Here is an 18,078-nt window from a genome sequence, read left to right as displayed (position 1 = left end):
AACCCCAAAAAGGAGATTTCCCAAAAAACCAGATTTCCCCTTCCAAACTCACCTGGAGCTCCCCAAAGAGAGATTTGGGATCAGGCTGTGGGGTCAGGGGAAGTTGGGACTGCCGGGAGTCTGAGCTGCTCTTCCCAACATCCCAGCGAGCCCAAAGCGCCGGCCCCGATCCCGATCGATCGATCGATCCCGGCCGGAGCATCACGGGAGCTCCAGGGGAGAGAGGGAGGGAGGGGGAACCCACGGGATCGACCCCACACAGGGATGGGGTTTCCATGTGGGAAATGCACCCCAAGCTGTGGGGTTTGGGTTTGTGGGGCTGGGGGGGATTTTCTTCTGTGGGTTTTGGGGGATTCGGGAGGGAACCGCTCTGGTTTCTGGGTCTGGAGCTCAGGGAATGGCAGGGAGTTCCAGCTGTGGGATGATCCCAAATCCAGCTGTGGGATGATCCCAAACCCCCATCCATGGGATGATCCCAAACCTCGAACAGAACTGGGCTCAGCCCCCAGGGGATCCCCCCCAGCCTGGGCAGGTTTAGGGTTGGGATTGTTCCTGGGTGGGTTTAGGGTCAGGATTTCCCCTGGAATTGTTCCCAATTCCACGTTTTCCCTTCCACCCCGTGAATTCAGGGTTGGAACCTCGGCCGTGGCCCTGCTCCCTGCAGCCATTTATGGGAACATCAATAAATCCCATCCCATTTCTTCCTAGTTTTCCCAAAGAAAACCCAGAACCTGAGAGGAAAAAAAAAAAATCCCTTTTTTTTACACTTTTCCCAACAGGAGCTGAGAATAAAAAAAATTCCCAATTTTTCCCCAACTTTCCCAAAGGAAATCCAGGATCTGAGAGGAAAAATCCCATTTTCCCAACGTTCTGCTCCAAGTCCAAGTCCGAGTCCGAGCGCTCCTCACACTTTGAGGCAGGCGGCTCCTTCCTCCTCCTCCTCCTCCTCCTCCTCCTCGGGGCCGGCGTTCCCGGGGTTTCCGTAGCCGCCCTCCCGGGGCAGGCACCAGCAGCAGCCGGCGCCGCGCAGATCCAGCGGGGCCGCGCCCGGGACCGGCCGCGAATCCACGGAATCCCAGCGGGAACGGAGCTCGTCCAGCTGCTGCCAGTGCAGCCAGGCCATGGCCAGCCCCAGCACCTGGGGAGGGACACCCCAAAGGGATCAGAGAGACCCTAAAAGGGTCAGGGACATCCCAAAAGGGTCAGGGATATCCTAAAAGGGTCAGGAAGACCCTAAAAGGATCAGGGATATCCTAAAAGGGTCTGGAACATCCTGAAAGGGTCAGGGACATCCTAAAAGGGTCAAAGGGTCAGGGACACCCAAAAGGGTCAGGGACATCCTAAAAGGGTCAAAGGGTCAGGGACATCCTAAAAGGGTCAGGAAGAGCCTAAAAGGCTCAGGGATATCCTAAAAGGCTCAGGGACACCCCAAAGGGGTCAGAGAGACCCTAAAAGGATCAGGGACATCCTGAAAGGGTCAGGGACACCCCAAGAGGGTCAGAGAGATCCTAAAAGGATCAGGGACATCCTGAAAGGGTCAGGAAGACCCCAAAAGGATCAGACAGACCCTAAAATGGTCAGGGATATCCTAAAAAGGTCTGGAACATCCCAAAGGGGACAGGATATCCCAAAGGGGGACAGGGACACCTTAAAAGGGTCAGGGACATCCTAAAAGGGTCAGGGACACCCCAAAAGGGTCAGGGAGACCCCAAAACAGGTCAGGGAGACCCCAAAAGGGGTCAGGGATATCCTAAAAGGGGTCAGGGATATCCTAAAAGGGAACAGGAACACCCCAAAAGGGTCAGAGAGACCCCAAAGGGTTCAGGGACATCCCAAAGGCATCAGGGACACCCCAAAGAGGACAGGGTATCCCAAAAGGGGACAAGGACAATTCCCAGTCCATCCTGGACCTGGAGCTCCCAGGAACATTCCAATCTTTCTCCCCCAAATCCCGTCCAAACCTGCACATGGAATCCAGGATGGGTTGTACAGAACCCACAAAATGGCTCAGTGTCGATCTTTCCTTCCCAAATCCACCTGGAAGTGGATCCCAAGGGGATTTCCATGGATCCCAAACCCAGAAAAAGCAGGAAATCCCATCCCTGGAATGTTCTCCCAGTACTGCCCACCCTCAGCTGGCTCCTGCCCCATTCCCACTTTCCCAGTCCCTCCCAGGTGGTTCCAATCCCTGGGAATGGGGTCGATCCCAATCCTGGGGGTGCTGCAGGCTCCCAGGGCTTTCCCAGCTCCGGGAATTCAGGCTTGGAAAAAGGGAAAAATCTGGGAATCTCCGGGAATTTCCTGTTATCCTACAGCCTGGGACGAGGCTGCCTCATCCTGGCTGCGATTTTTGGGAAGGGCTCTGGAATTCCAGGAACTGCTGGGAGAGCCGGGGACACTGCTGGGATTACAGGATAATAATGGGATAATTAATATTGGGATAATAATGGGATAATAATGGGATAATAACGGGATGGTGCTGATCCCCACCCAGAGCACATCCTTGGGAATTTGGGTTTGCAATCCCATTTCCACGGATGTCGAGTGCAGCCTCGTTCCCATTACTGAACTATCATCAGTCCCCATTCAAATCCCAATCCCGATCCCCTGGAGCTGGAAAAGCCCGTTGAAATGTGGGATTTGGGGCAAATTTGTCATTTTTGCCTTGCAGAAGGATTTGTGTGTGCATTCCATGGAAGCAGAGCTGGGTCTGGGGCAGGGATGGCTCCTGCTCCTCCTGCTGAGGAATCCCAGAAAAAATGGGAATTGTGGAAGGGAACAAAACCATCCAAACCCCTCAATGGGGATCCCAAATCCCAGAGAAAATGGGGAATAAAAGGGAATAAAGCCATCCAAGATCCCAAATCCCAGAGAAAATGGGGAATTTTGGAAGGGAATAAAATCATCCAAAGGCTTCAGTCAGGATCCCAAATCCCAGAAAAAACTGGGAATTGTGGAAGGGAATAAACCCCCTCAATGGGGATCCCAAATCCCAGAGAAAATGGGGAATAAAAGGGAATGAAGCCATGCAAGATCCCAAATCCTATGGAAAATGGGGAATCAAAGGGAATAAAACCATCCAAGATCCCAAATCCCACAGAAAATGGGGAATCAAGGGGAATAAACCCATCCAAGATCCCGAATCCTATGGAAAATGGCGAATCAAAGGGAATAAACCCATCCAAGATCCCAAATCCCACAGAAAATGGGGAATCAAGGGGAACAGAGCCATCCAAGATCCCGAATCCTATGGAAAATGGGGAATCAAGGGGAATAAAGCCACCAAGCCCCTCAGCCATGATCCCAAACCCCCTCGCCGGCGCTGCCGCTGAGTCACGGCCCCGCTGCCGTCCCAGCTCCGCGGAGCTGTCAGGAGTTATGGATGGATCCAATATCGGCTCCGCGCGGTTACGGCAGCGCCGAGCTCGGAGGAGCCGCCGAGGGGGAGAGCGGGAACAGGGCAGGGCTGAGGCTGGGAAAAGGAAAAAAATGGAATTTTGTCTGGGATTGGGATCCAGGAATTGCTGGCTTTGGAATTTAGGGAAGTGCCTGCTCTTCCTGGATGGAATTCCACCCTTCCCAGGCTTTTTGCTGCGGGATTGGAGTGCCCAGGGGGTGCAAATCCATGGAAAAGCTGCTCCCCCAGGGGGTAAATAAATCCCAGAAGCTTTGGGAATCCACAAAAAAATCCATAAATCCTGGAAACTTATGGGAATCCATAAAAAATCCATAAATCCCAGGAGCTTATGGGAATCCATAAAAAAATCTATAAATCCTGGAAGTTTATGGGAATCCATAAAAAATCCATGTGGGAATCTGGGAATTCCATGGAACGGGACAGTTCCAGAGGTCCCTCCTGACCCAAAGCATTCCGTGGTTCCTCTAAACCTGACTCCTGTTTCCCATGAAGAATTCCAAGGCTCAGCTCCATCCCAAAGCCCAGCCTGGCTCGTGGGGTCTCTGTTGGTTCCTTTGGATCAGTTTTTCACTGGGAATTGGGGCTGGAATGGCCCCAAATCCTCCTGGGAAGCCATGGCCAGATCCTCTCCCCCTCCTCCTCTGAGAAAGGGGATTGGGAATGAAGGAAAAGGCTCAAACTTCCATTTTCACCCCATTTTCCAATGGCAGAAGGAAGTCCATGGAGGTTTTCCCTTGGGGATGGGCTGTGCCTGACTCCAGCAAGGAAAATTCCCTGCCAAAATCCCTTTGCCATGGAAATTTGGGAATGTTCCCCAGTTCTGGCTGGATCCTGCTCACCTGGAATGTTGAAAAATTCCCGACTTTCTCAGAGCTAACAAAGCCCAAAGTGGGTTTTTTTCCCCTCCTTTTTTGCCTTCTCATTCCCTAAATTGGGATTTATGGAAAAATCCCCTTCATTCCCTTTTCCCACCCCGACAAAGCTCAGAGAGCCATGGGGGAGAATGAACAAATCCCAAATTAATCTCCCAAGGAAACGCGGAATGTTCTCCATCCCTGTCAGAGGGAGATGAAGATGCCAGCCTGGAGAACGCCCGGCCGGGAGAAAATTCCGCCTTTTTCACGGAATGGCCTCGTCCATCTCCGGCACTGACGCTGCAGGGAGGGAGAGGCCGCCCCCAGCCCGGGATGGATGGGACAGAGGGAGAAATAATTCTCAGGGATGGATGGGAGCCCTCGGCAGGGACCTTCCAGGATCCTCTCTCTGCTTCCTGGGGGTGGGGAAAAACGGCCGGCTTTTAAGGGAAAAACAGGGAATGCAGAGGGCTTGGTGCTGCAGTTCCTGTTTTACTGCAGGGCTGAGAGGGGCAGGGAATGATCCCGGGGCTGGAGCTGCTCTGGGAGAGCTGGGAATGTTCCCCTGGAGCAGGGAAAGGATCCAGGGAGAGCTGGGAATGTTCCCCTGGAGAAGGGAAAGGATCCAGGGAGAGCTGGGAATGTTCCCCTGGAGAAGGGAAGGATCCAGGGAGAGCTGGGAATGTTCCCCTGGAGAAGGGAAAGGATCCAGGGAGAGCTGGGAATGTTCCCCTGGAGAAGGGAAAGGATCCAGGGAGAGCTGGGAATGTTCCCCTGGAGAAGGGAAAGGATCCAGGGAGAGCTGGGAATGTTCCCCTGGAGAAGGGAAAGGATCCAGGGAGAGCTGGGAATGTTCCCCTGGAGAAGGGAAAGGATCCAGGGAGAGCTGGGAATGTTCCCCTGGAGAAGGGAAGGATCCAGGGAGAGCTGGGAATGTTCCCCTGGAGAAGGGAAGGATCCAGGGAGAGCTTCCAGCACATTCCAGGGCCTGAAGGGGCTCCAGGAGAGCTGGGGAGGGATTTGGGATAACACAGGGAATGGCTTCCCACCGGGAAAGGGGAGATTGAGATGGGATTTTGGGTGGGGAAGAATTCCCAGGGAAGCTGGGGCCGCTCCTGGATCCCTGGAAATGTCCAAGGCCAGGCTGGAGCAGCCTGGGACAGTGGGAGGGGATCCTGAAGCTCCTTCCCAACCCAAACCATTCCAGGATTCTCTGGAATATCCTCCATTAAAAAAATCCCTGGAAAGGCCCAGGAAGGAAGGAGCTGGAGCTGCAATCCCGAAGAGCTGCTGGAAGAACAAGGCTGGAATTTCTGAGGCTCATTCCCACCCTGAGCACGTCCCCAGCCCACGGCTGGAGGCAGGGAAGGACACGGAGGCGGCAGGAAAAGGATGGATGAGCTGGAACCCCGGGATGGAACACAGCCAGCCCCAGGCCAGGAGGGATTCTGGGTCCTTGGGAGTGACAGGGAATGTGGGGGATGGAGGGAACAGAGCAGGTGGGAACACGGGAATGGGGAAAAGGAGAATTCCAGGGACAGATGGAGGCAGAGCTTGTGCACAACCTCTCCCATGGGATTGGGGTTTTCTCTTTGAAAAGGGCCGGGATGCTCCTGGATTTGGGGGATCCTGGATTCCCCCAGCCATGGGAGCAACTCCAGCTCCAGCAGCATTCCAGGGATTTGTCCCCAGCATTCCCAATAAATGGCACCACTCCAGCTCCAGCAGCATTCCAGGGATTTTGTCCCCAGCATTCCAAATAAATGGCACCACTCCAGCTCCAGCAGCATTCCAGGGATTTCTGTCCCCAGCATTCCCAATAAATGGCACCACTCCAGCTCCAGCAGCATTCCAGGGATTTGTCCCCAGCATTCCCCATCAACCACTCCAGACCCATCAGGGCTCCATTCCCGTGGATTTCTCCCCATTAGCATTCCCAATTAGCAGCGCCATTAGCATTCCCAATTAGCAGCCAGCTGTTAATGGATGAGGCCCTGGGATGCCTTTCCCTGCCCCAGCACAAATCCCAGATGGAAATGGGATCCCAAAGGATTTTTCCAACCCTCCAGCAGGGGAAAGGAGCCGAGCCCTCGGCGCTGAGAACCCCAAACCTGCGGGGCCACCCCTGATCCCGGGGGCTCTTTGAGCTGGGAACTGCAGCTGGGAATTTGGGAACTGCTGCTGGGAATTTGGGAACTGCAGCTGGGAATTTGGGAACTGCAGCTGGGAATTTCGGAACTGCAGCTGGGAATTCGGGAACTGCAGCTGGGAATTTGGGAACTGCAGCTGGGAATTTGGGAATTGCAGCTGGGAATTTGGGAATTGCAGCTGGAATTGGGAATGCAGCTGGGAATTGGGAACTGCAGCTGGGAATTCAGGGACTGCAGCGGGAATTGGGAACTGCAGCTGGGAAGTTGGGAACTGCAGCTGGGAATTTGGGAACTGCAGCTGGGAATTTGGGAACTGCAGCTGGGAATTTGGGAACTGCAGCTGGGAATTCGGGAATTGCAGCTGGGAATTCGGGAACTGCAGCTGGGAATTTGGGAATTGCAGCTGGGAATTCGGGAATTGCAGCTGGGAATTCGGGAACTGCAGCTGGGAATTCAGGAACTGCAGCTGGGAATTCGGGAACTGCAGCTGGGAATTTGGGAACTGCAGCTGGGAATTTGGGAACTGCAGCTGGGAATTTGGGAATTGCAGCTGGGAATTTGGGAATTGCAGCCGTACCTGAGGCAGCAGCAGGGAGCAGACGATGGCCAGGGTGGCCTGGAAGTTGTCCTTGAGCCAGAGCCCCACGGCGTGGATGCAGCCCCGGACGTGGATGGTGCCCAGCAGCTCCAGGCGCTGCGGAGCAGAGGGAGGATCCCAAATTCCCGGGAATTTTGGGACTTTTCCGCGGCTTTCCCCCCTCAGATTGGGGTTTTTGGACCCAAATCACCACCCCAGGGAAGGGATTTTTGTTCTTGTGTTTCCAAAGGAAGTTTTGGAGCCGAGGTGGGATTAAATCCCAACTTTGGGACCCTGGGAGAGATCCTGGAGCATCAAATTCCCTCAGATGGGGCCTGCCTGAGCTGGGAATTCCTGTTAGGAATTCCCACATTTCTGCTGGGAACTCTGCCAGGAATTCCCACATTTCTGCTGGGAACTCTGCCAGGAATTCCCACATTTCTGCTGGGAACTCTGCCAGGAATTCCCACATTTCTGCTGGGAACTCTGCCAGGAATTCCCACACTTCTGCATTGGGCGATCCCTGAGGGGATCCTGCTGATCCCTTGATCCTTCTCCTGCTGGGAAGGGTTGAGGCCATTCCCAGGTGAGAATCCCAGGGCACCAAAAGTGCCCCAAAATTCCAGGGAAAAGCCCCAAACCGGGCTGGGAGCAGCTGGGAAAGGGGAATTCCCACAGGGAGCGTTTGATTGGTGGGATTTGAGGGAAGAAGGGGCAGAGAATTCCCAAAAATTCCAAGGTCACCTCCTTGTCCAGGGCGCGGTACCCGCACAGGGTGTTCACCACTCCGCCGGGAGCCTGCGGGGAACGGGCACGGTTATCCCGGGAGAGGGGAGGGGCTATCCCGGGAGAGGGGAGGGGTTATCCCGGGAGAGGGGAGGGGTTATCCCGGGAGAGGGGAGGGGCTATCCCGGGAGAGGGGAGGGGCTATCCCGGGAGAGGGGAGGGGCTATCCCGGGAGAGGGGAGGGGCTATCCCGGGAGAGGGGAGGGGCTATCCCGGGAGAGGGGAGGGGCTATCCCGGGAGAGGGGAGGGGTTATCCCGGGAGAGGGGGAAGGAGTCTATCCCGGGAGAGGGGAGGGGCTATCCGGGAGAGGGGAGGGTCTATCCCGGGAGAGGGGAGGGAGTCTATCCCGGGAGAGGGGAGGGGCTATCCCGGGAGAGGGGAGGGGCTATCCCGGGAGGGGAGGGGCTATCCCGGGAGAGGGGAGGGGCTATCCCGGGAGAGGGGAGGGGCTATCCCGGGAGAGGGGAGGGGCTATCCCGGGAGAGGGGAGGGGTTTATCCCAGGAGAACACCAGAAATCCAAAGGGAATTGGGAATTCTGGAGGGGCCCAGCACGGGACAACCCTCGGAATCTGGGGTGTCCCTGGGACTGAGGGCTCTTCAGGGCAAATCCCAACCCAAACCATTCCAGGATTCTGGAGCTGGGCTGGGAGAGCTGGGAATGCTCCCCTAGAGAAGGGAAATTCCAGGGAGAGCTTCCAGAACATTCCAGGACCTAAAGGGGCTCCAGGAGAGCTGGGGAAGGATTTGGGATAAAGGATGGAGGGACAGGACACAGGGAATGGCTTAAAGTGGGAAATTGAAACGGGATTTTGGGATTTTGGGATGGAATGAGGGTGGGGAGGGCTGGGATGGAATTCCCAGAGGAGCTGGGGCTGCCCCTCGAGCCCTGGGGTGTCCAAGGCCAGGCTGGAGCAGCCTGGAACAGTGGGAATTGTCCCCAGGGGTGGCCCTAGATGGGATTCAAGGCCAGGAAATTCCCAAGGGATTTGGCTCTCCTGGAATTCTGGGGCTGGTTCCTTGAGGAATGAGGCCAAATCCATCCCAAGGTTTTGGTGCTTCCCAGGTTCCGGAACCTTTGGGGAGGCCTCACTTCCCAAAACACCTCAGAGCCACAGGCTGGGCCTTTCTCTCTTGGAAAAACCCTGGGAATTCCACGGATTCATGGAGATTCCATGGATTTCCCTCCTGGAGCCCCCTCCAGACCCAGCTCAGGGAACCCTGGAGTGGTTTGGGTGGGACGGGGACGTGAACCCCATCCCACATCAGGGACAACATCCCAAAATCCCAGGCTGCTCCAAGGCCACCTTCAGCATTCCCGAAAAAAATTCCCCAAATTCTCTGGATTTAAGGGGATTTTTCCCTTAAACCTGCTCAGGTTTTATTTTTACCAAATCATCCCAAAAAAAACCACGGGAGTGTAAAAACCCCAAAAAAGCTCCCTGCAGGAACCCCTGCTTCCATCTCCAGGAGCCGCAGGATCCTTAATCAAGGCCTTGATTAGAGAGCAGCTCAAATCTGCATCTCATTTGCATATCAGGCTAATTAAAGCCCTTCACATTTCCCTCTTTTCCCATTAAAAACAATGAGGGATTGATGAGGAATTCTCCTCGCTGCCTTTTTGGGAGTTCTCCCAACATTTCCCAGCCTCGCAGGATCCTGAGGTTTCATCCTGGATGGAATCCTGCAGGAGCAGGCCTGGATGAAAACAATTTTTAGCAACATTTTCCTTCACAAAATATTGGAGGGGATTTTTCTGGAATTTTGGGATTTTTTCCCAGGAATTCTGGGATTTTTTTTCCCCTGGAATTTTGGGATTCCCCCCCCCCCCCCCAGGAATTTTGGGATATTTTGATATTTTTCCTGCTCATCCCTCTGATGCAGCAGGAGTGGGACAGAGGGGACTTCCCAGGGATTTTTGGGATTTTATCCCTGGAATTCTGGGATTTTTTCCCTGGAAATCTGGGATATTTTCCCTGGAATTCTGGGACCCCCCTGCTCACCCCTCGGACGCAGCAGGAGTGGGGCAGAGAGGATTTCTTGGGAATTTGGGGATTTCCCCCAGGAATTTTGGAATTTTTTTCCCTGGAATTGTGGGCTATTTTCCCTGGGGTTTGGGGATTCCCGCCGGGATTCTGGGATATTTTCCCTGGGATTCTGAGGTATTTTCCCTGGGATTCTGGGATGATTTCCCTGGGATTTTGGGACATTTTCCCTGGAAATCTGGGACCCCTGCTTACCCCTCAGACGTAGCAGGAGTGGGGCAGAGAGGATTTCTTGGGAACTTGGGGATTTCCCCCAGGAATTTTGGGATTCTATTCCTGGAATTCTGGGATATTTTTGCGGGGATTCTGGAATTTTCCCCTGGAATTCTGGGATATTTTCCCTGGGATTCTGGGATATTTCGGAGTGGGGCAGAGGGGAATGTGGGGATGTTTTCCCTGGGATTTGGGATATTTTCCCTGGAATTTGTGCCATTTCCCGCTCACCCCTCGGACGCAGCAGGAGTGGGGCAGAGGGGAATGAGGGGATATTTTCCCTGGGATTTGGGATGTTTTCCCTGGAATTCTGGGATATTTTCCCTGGGATTCTGGGATATTTTCCCTGGGATTTGGGCCATTTCCCGCTCACCCCTCGGACGCAGCAGGAGTGGGGCAGAGGGGAATTCTGGGATATTTTCCCTGGAATTCTGGGATATTTTCCCTGGAATTCTGGGATGTTTCCCGCTCACCCCTCGCACGCAGCAGGAGTGGGGCACCCCGCAGGCCAGGGCCCCGCTGCCGTTGCACCGGTGGTACTGGTTCACCTCCCAGTCCCGGAACTCGTCCCCTCCACAGCAGGAAAACTGCAGGAAAAGCACAGGGAGAGGGGAGAGCTGGGAAACCCCAAAAGTCCAGGGGAAAAGGGGAGGGATTCCTGCTCCAGAGGGAGCCGGGGTTGGGATTTTGGGAGGAAATCCCTCCCTGGGGAGGGCAGGGATGGAATTCCCAGGGAATTTTCCAGCCCTGGAAACTCCTTAAATATCCTGGAAAAGAGTTTGGGATCAGAACAGGGAATGGATTCCCGTGGGCACAGGGATCATGGGAGATCATTAATTGGGATCCTAATTAATTGGGATAATGGGAGGGTTGGGATGGAATTCCCAGGGTATTCCAGATCCTTTGGAAGGGTCCAAGGCCAGGCTGGAGCACCCTGGGATGGGGAAAGGGAATTTTAGGATCCCACCCATCCCAAACCATCCCAGAATTTCAATCCCATTCCCCAATTTTTCCCTGTCCCAGGGAAGTTGAAGGGTAAAAGAAAAAAAGGGAATTTTTCCCATTTATCTCCATTTCAGAGGGATTTGGGCGTGGCTCAGATCCATCCCCACTTCCATGCTCTAATTCCAGGTGACAAATCCATTTTTTCCCGAGGCAGGGATGGATCTGGGGGGCTCTCAGCCATCCCACAAAATCCCCACCAGCCCCCCAGGGATTTCTCTTCCTGTCAGGATAAATTGGGATCAAATCCTGCAGCTACAAAGGGAAAAAATTTAAATAAAAAAATCTCTTTTTGTCCCGCAGCGAAGATAAAAAAAATTCCAATCAAAGTCACTCCGAGTCCTCCATGGAATAAAAACGAGCCTGGTCTGGATTTTTCCCATTTTTTAAGCACCAAACTGATCCAGGAGCATATTTTGGGAGAGGCTTTTCCCTCTGCTCCCCTTTTCCAAGGAAAAGCAGGAAAAATTCTTGGGGTGCTCCTGCTCTGCTCCATTCCAGGCACGGATTTCAGGATTTTCCTGGATTCCCAGAGCTCCCTCCTCAAGTTTTGGGATCTTCATTTTTCACAAATCCCAAGATAATTCCCAAAAAATCCCCCTGGGCTGAGCTCAGGGAGGCAAAACCCAAAAAAATCCCAAAGAGGCTGAAGATATCCAAGGAAAACACCCCAGGGATGGGAATAAAAATGGAAAATCCAGGGGGAAATCCTGAAAATTGAGGGGGGAAACCCTGAAAATCCAGGGGAAATGGGGCATGGGATTGAGCATTCCTTGGGAAACTTCCCCCTTTCCCCATCCACACCTTTTCCTGCACAAAATCCAGGATATTTTTGAAGTCCAGGTCGTCGTAGTAGTGCCGGATTCCCTCCTGGAGGTTGGAGTGGAAAACCTCGTTCATCTGGGACGGGGAAAGCCAAAAGTTGGGAAAATCCATGGAAAAACAGCACCAAATTCCACCTTTTCCCACCGGAGGAGGGATTTACCCCGTCCCAGGGGGATTTTTGGGATGAAATCCACAATTCTGGAGCTGTCTGGATCCATTCCTGCCACATCCAAACCAACGAATTTTTCTCCGCCTGATTTTTCCTGTTCCTCATTTGCATATCAATGAAGCCGATTTGCATATCGAAATTAATTCCCGGTCGTGGCTGATTTCACCTGAAATCCAATTAATTCTGGGATTGGGGTTTGATGAGGATCCATTGTTCCAGAGGGGGATTTGTGCTGCCCACAATTCCCTCTTTATTTGGGCTTTAATTCACTTTTGATATCATCCCAATTAATTAAAATTTATTTTAAATTCATTTAACTTTAAAACTCCTGCTGCATCCTGGAGTTCCATCCCGAGGAGTTGCAATTCCAGTTTTGGGAATGACAATTCCATGGTCAGGAATAAAACAATTCCATTTTTGGGAATGACTACTCAATTTTCAGGAACGACAATTCCATTTTTGGGAATAACAACGGAATTTTTAGGAACAATGATTCAGTTTTTGGGAGTGACCATTCAGTTTTTGGGAATGACAATGGAATTTTTGGGAATGACCATTCTGGTTTTGGGAATAACAATAGAATTTTTGGGAATAACAATGGAATTTTTGGAAATAACCATTCAGTTTTTGGGAATAACCTTCAATTTTTTGGGAATAACCATCCCATTTTCGGGAATGACCATTCTGGTTTGGGGATGACAATGGAATTTTTGGGAATGACCATCCCATTTTTGGGAATAACCACTCAATTTTTGGGAATGACCATCCCATTTTCGGGAATGCCGATGGAATTCCCGGGAATGCCGGGCGTGTCCCTGTCCCACCTTGCTCTCGAAGATGATCTCCACGAGGATCAGCAGCAGCTCCGTCAGGAAGATCAGCAGCAGCACCCAGAAGAACTGGAAGGAGGAGATGGAAGAAGGATCCGGATGGTCCCGGATCCGACCCCGATGGGGACATCTGGGAAGGGAGGAATTCGCCACCGGAATTCCAGTTTTGCTGGAATTCTGCTGGAAATTCCACCTTGGTGGCCGTGTCCCAACGTGTCACCGTCCATCCCGGAGAGGGGATCGGGAAAGATCAGGAAGGGATTGGGAAGGGAGATTGGGAAGGATCAGGAAGGATTAGGAAGGAGATTGGGAAGGAGCCCGAGGGTCTCCCCCAGCACAAAGCTCCAAACAAATTCTGGATTTCTTGGAGAAACTTCCCGAGGAAATCTTTCTCCGGGCCTGGATGCTGAGTCAGGAAGAGCCGCTCAATTCCGATTCAATTAACGCGGCCGCTAACGAGCTCATCAATCCCAATTCCCGCAGCAACCTCGGGAATTGATGAATCCCTCTGGGAGCTGCTCCTTCCCTCCCTTAACGATCTCCAAGGTTTTGTTCCTCCTTAATTATTCCCAAATCCGGACATTCCAGCCCCAAGACACCGAATTTGCCTGGTTTAACTCCTGTCCCTCCGGAGCAAATCTGGGGTTAATTCCTGTCCCTCCAGAGCCCGAATCCCACGGGTTGGGGTTGGGGTTTCCAGGCCATCGATCCCGGGGATTTGGGACCGTCGGGACCGGCGCGTTCCCGGTGGATGAACATGAACGGGAGTGGAGCGGCTGCGGAGGCGGGAGATGGATGGAGCCGTCAGCTCCACCCCAGCGGGCACAAATCAGCCAAATTCCAGTGGGAATTGCACTGAGCAGGCACAAATCAGCCAAATTCCAGTGGGAATTGCACTGAGAAGGCACAAATCAGCCAAATTCCAGTGGGAATTGCACGGCCCCAGGGAAAAACCAGTGGAGAAACCAGCCTGGCTCCTTTGGAACACCAATCCCAGATCCTTTTAAAGACAGATCCAGGTTTAAACACCATCCCACACAAATCCTGATCCTTTTGAACGTGGACCTGGATCCTTTTAAATCCAGTCCCAGATCCTTTTAAAGACAATCCCAGATCCTTTAAAACACAAATCTGGATCCTTTTAAACACACTTTCCCCGTTTTTCCATAAAAAACCCCAAAGCTGCAGCTGCCGGGCCCAGCTCAGCTCCAAGAGCTCCTCCAGGGCCTCTCTCCCTGATTGCTTTTGTTCTGGGAATTCTCCTGGAAGGGACAAGTCCCCATCCCACAAGAGCTCTGATTGCTCCTTCCTGTCCTCAGCAATTCCTGGCTTTTCACCGCCCCATTCCCACAAAACTGCTCCTGGGAATTCGGTTTTCCTGGGAATCCGCTGTTCCTTGGGAATTCTCCTTTCCTGGGAATTCGCACCCTGGGATGGACCTCGGGAGGGAAAACACTGTGGGATTTCCTCCTTGGGATCCCCAAACCATGAAAGTGATTCCAAATCCATGGAATTCCCAAACCATGGAGATGACCCTGGAGATGACTCTGAATCCATGGAATTCCATGAAGATGACCCCAGGATCCATGGAATTCAACGGAGATGATTCCAGATCCATGGAATTCCATGGAGGTGATTCCGGAATCCATGGAGTTGACCCCGGAATCCATGGAATTCCATGGAGATTCTGGATCCATGGAGACAACCCTGGAATTCCATGGAGGTGACCCCAGGATCTGTGGAATTCCATGGAGGTGACCCCAGATCCATGGAGACGACCCGGAATTCCATGGAAGTGACCCCGGAATCCACGGAGTTCCATGAAGACGACCCCGGACCCACGGAGACAAGCCCAGAATCCCCGGAGGCGCCCCCGGATCCGGGGAATCGCCCTCACCGTGCGGAGCAGGGCGCGGTTGTCGCGGAGGCTGCCGACCATGCCCACGAAGGACACCAGGAAGACGCAGGATCCCAGCAGGAGCAGCAGCACGGCCGGCGCCAGGAAAATCCCCTCCAGCGTGCGGTGCCGCTGCCGCTCCGCCTCGGCGTAGATCCCCACGGCCAGGAGCAGCAGCCCCAGCAGCTGCAGGGCATCGATGGGAATTACTCCGGGATTCTGGGGGGTTTCGGGGATTTTGGGGGTTTTGGGAGTTTTTGGGGGTTTTAGGGGTTTTGGGATTTCCAGGGTTTTTGGGGTTTTCAGATCTGTGGAATTCCCTCCTCAGGATCCCCAAACCATGGAGACCCATGGAATGGATCTTCAGATCCAAGGAATTCCTCAAGACCTCCCAACCTGGTTTGGACTCTGGATCCATGGAATTCCCTCCCCAGGATCCCCAACCATGGAGGTGACCCTGGATCCATGGAATTCCCTCCTGGCATCCCAAACCATAGAGGTGACTCCAGATCCATGGAATTCCTCAAGACCTCCCAACCTGGTTTGGACTCTGGATCCATGGAATTCCCTCCCCAGTATCCCCAAACTGTGGACACTTCTCCAGATCCATAGAATTCCCTCCTCACCATCCCCAACCATGGAGGTGACCGTGGATCCATGGAATTCTCTACAAGGGATCCCAAACCATGGAGGTGACTCCAAATCCATGGAATTCCCTCATTAAAACCTCCCAGACCTGGTTTGGACACCAAATCCACGGAATTCCCTCCCCGGAATCCCCAGACCACGGAGGTGACTCCAAAACCACGGAATTTAGGATTTTTGGGATTTTCAGGATTATCAGGGTCAGTTGAAACATCCGCCCTCCATTTTGTGGGAAAAGAATTGTCCAGGAATTAATTGGGCTGCGATTATGCAAATGAGGCCGGAATTAGGTCAGGCTGAAAGGCTCTGGATTCCCTGGAGCAGAATTCCTGTCTGGGAACATCCCAGGGATGGAGGTGGGAGGGGTTAAACCGCCCAAAGTGGGTTTTTTTTGGGGTTGTTTTCCCGTTTTTTGGACCAATCCAAGCTTCTCGCTGGCTGATTCTCCACGGAGCTCTCCCAAAATTCCCCCAAAAATCTGGGAATTGTCCCAGGGTTCATCCACGATTCCCAGAGTGGAACTGGGAGGAAAATCCCACAATTCCTTCATCACTCCAAAAACCTCGGGGAAACCCCAGGCTGGGTGGGATCGACTCCTTGGGACCCCAAATGTTGGGATTTGCCCCGGATTTGTTTGGAGTATTGAACAAATCCCACCCAAAACTCCACCCTGAGCCAGAAACGTGGGAGAAATCCGGAATTTTTGGGGTTTCTGGGAACGTCACAGAGCTCTGGCCCCTCAGAGCTTTGCCACCTGACAGAGCCTGGAAAATCCGGGAGATAATCCCAAAACACCCCAAATTTTGGTGATTTTTGGCCTTGGCCGAGCTCATTCACGGGTCAAAAATCAAAACTGAAATTAAAACCATTTCCGGGCACCTGCAGAGGAATTTCTGTGCCCTCACCTGAAAAATCAGCCCCACCCCGGGGTTATTTAACCCTGGGGAAGAAATGTTTGGAAATCAAGTCAGAATTACCCAAAATAAACCCTAAAAAGAGACCCCACAACGGGTGGAATTCCCGGTTTTCCCCTCCCTTCCTTCCGCAGGTGTTTGCAGCTCCCAGGTGTGGGGAAATCCCGCCCCGAGCAGAGTCCAGGGCTTCAAAACCGCCTAAAAATTAATTTATTTGGGATTTTTTCCAACAAAAACGTGGCTGAAACCCCCTCGATGTCTGCAGGGGGCACCTGGGGGTGAAAAAAATTTAATTTTCCTGTTTTTTTCTGCACCAAATGGGACTTGCAGCCACAAAGGAATCACGGGGGAGGATGAGGTTGGAAAAAACCCCAAAAACCTGCGGGTTCACCCCAAAATCGCCACGTTTGGAGCCCAAATTTGCCCTAAATTGCCCAGTTTGGAGCGGGCCCCGGGGGTTTGGAGGCACCGCGGGTTTTCCTGAAGGATTTGGGGTTTGGGAAGGGGAAACTGGGACTCGGAAAAGCGAAAGGGGCTGGAAAAGGCAATTCCGGTCGGGAAAAACCGGGAGCAACGGTTGGGAAACACGGGAAAAATGGGGGAAAAATGGGGAAAAATGGGGAAGAACGTACCGAGAAGAGCGTGGCGTAGGCGGAGAGCGCGAATTTGATGCCGTAGTAATAAAACTGAGACTCGCGGCAGGTCCGGGCCATGCCCGGCTCTTCCCGGCTGCGATTCCTGCGGGAATTGGAACCCCCGGCTCTTCCCGGCTCCTTCCCGGCCGCGATTCCTGCGGGCAATTCGAACTTGGGGCCGATTTCCGCCCGCAGGGGCCGAGCGCGGCCGCGTTAACCCTTTAAAGGCTCCGCGCTGCGGAGAAAGGAGCGGCTGGCAAGGGATTTTCCAGCAGGGATTTTCCAGCAGGGATAATCCAAGGAGCAATTGAGGAATCACCTGCGCTCCCGAGCCCTCCTGGAGCCACGCAGGGACCTGGAATTGCTTTGGGTTCCCACGGATTTTCAGCTTTTCATTCCCTGGGATTTTTTTTTTTTTTAATTTTTTTTTTTTTAGCCCCTTGGATTTTGATTTTTTTTTTTATCCCCTCAGATTTTGATCCTTTTCAGCCCCTTGGATTTTGATTTTTTTTTATTTGCCTCGAATTTAGATTTTTTTTTTTAATTTGCCTTGAATTTTAGATTTTTAGATCCCACTCAAATTTTGATTTTTTTTTTTTTTTTTTCTTGATCCATCTCAAATTTCTTTTATTATTTTGCCATCTTCACTTTGAACAACCCAGGGTGAAAACTTCACTTCCCAAAGTCTGGAAAATTATTTCCCAAAGAGCCAAGCCCGGTGGGACTGTGGGGTTTGGCGGGAATTTGGGAGACCCCAATTAAGGGGAGACCCCAATTAAGAGGGGCCCCAATTAAGGGGAACCCCTGATCAATGGGAGACCCCAGTTAAGGGGAGCCCCTGATTAAAGGGATCAATTCCCAGTTCCAGGGTTTGGGAGCTGCTCCTGGTGTTCCTCAATCCCAGATTTTGGGATCCAACCCTCGGCTCAAGGAGCCAAAACCTCCCAGGATGGGAAATTCCCGAGAGGATGAGGATGGATTTTCCTCTGGGATTTGGGGGTTCGGAGTCCCCTTGCTCGGGAAGGAGCCACACCCTTGTCCAGGATGTGATTCCCACCTGGGAATTCAATTTTTTTTTCCAGGAATTTTGGGCTTTCTTCCCAGCAAATCCCAAAGC

General features: G+C 52.8%; 1 protein-coding gene across 2 annotated transcripts in view; it reads right to left on the bottom strand.

Moving 5' to 3' along the window:
• Positions 1-759: 759 nt before the first annotated feature.
• LOC103824669 (tetraspanin-15-like) overlaps positions 760-18,078 on the bottom strand; it is a 32,099-nt gene continuing 14,780 nt past the window's right edge. The window contains exons 3-10 of one of the 2 annotated variants that reach the window (XM_050982937.1): positions 16,959-17,116; positions 14,768-14,953; positions 12,865-12,939; positions 11,851-11,946; positions 10,518-10,631; positions 7,744-7,797; positions 7,000-7,116; positions 760-1,138 (exon numbers count right to left, since the gene is read on the bottom strand). In XM_050982937.1, coding sequence (XP_050838894.1) covers positions 905-1,138; positions 7,000-7,116; positions 7,744-7,797; positions 10,518-10,631; positions 11,851-11,946; positions 12,865-12,939; positions 14,768-14,953; positions 16,959-17,039 — 957 coding nt within the window. In that variant the 5' untranslated portion in view covers positions 17,040-17,116 and the 3' untranslated portion in view covers positions 760-904. Of the gene's footprint in view, positions 3,473-6,999; positions 7,117-7,743; positions 7,798-10,517; positions 10,632-11,850; positions 11,947-12,864; positions 13,001-14,767; positions 14,954-16,958; positions 17,117-18,078 lie in introns of both variants that reach the window. The other variant, XM_050982936.1, reaches the window with a different exon arrangement.

This window comes from Serinus canaria, chromosome 22 (genome assembly GCF_022539315.1).
Source record: "Serinus canaria isolate serCan28SL12 chromosome 22, serCan2020, whole genome shotgun sequence".
NCBI classification, from domain to species: domain Eukaryota; kingdom Metazoa; phylum Chordata; class Aves; order Passeriformes; family Fringillidae; genus Serinus; species Serinus canaria.
This window is presented reverse-complemented; position numbering and strand designations above follow the sequence as displayed.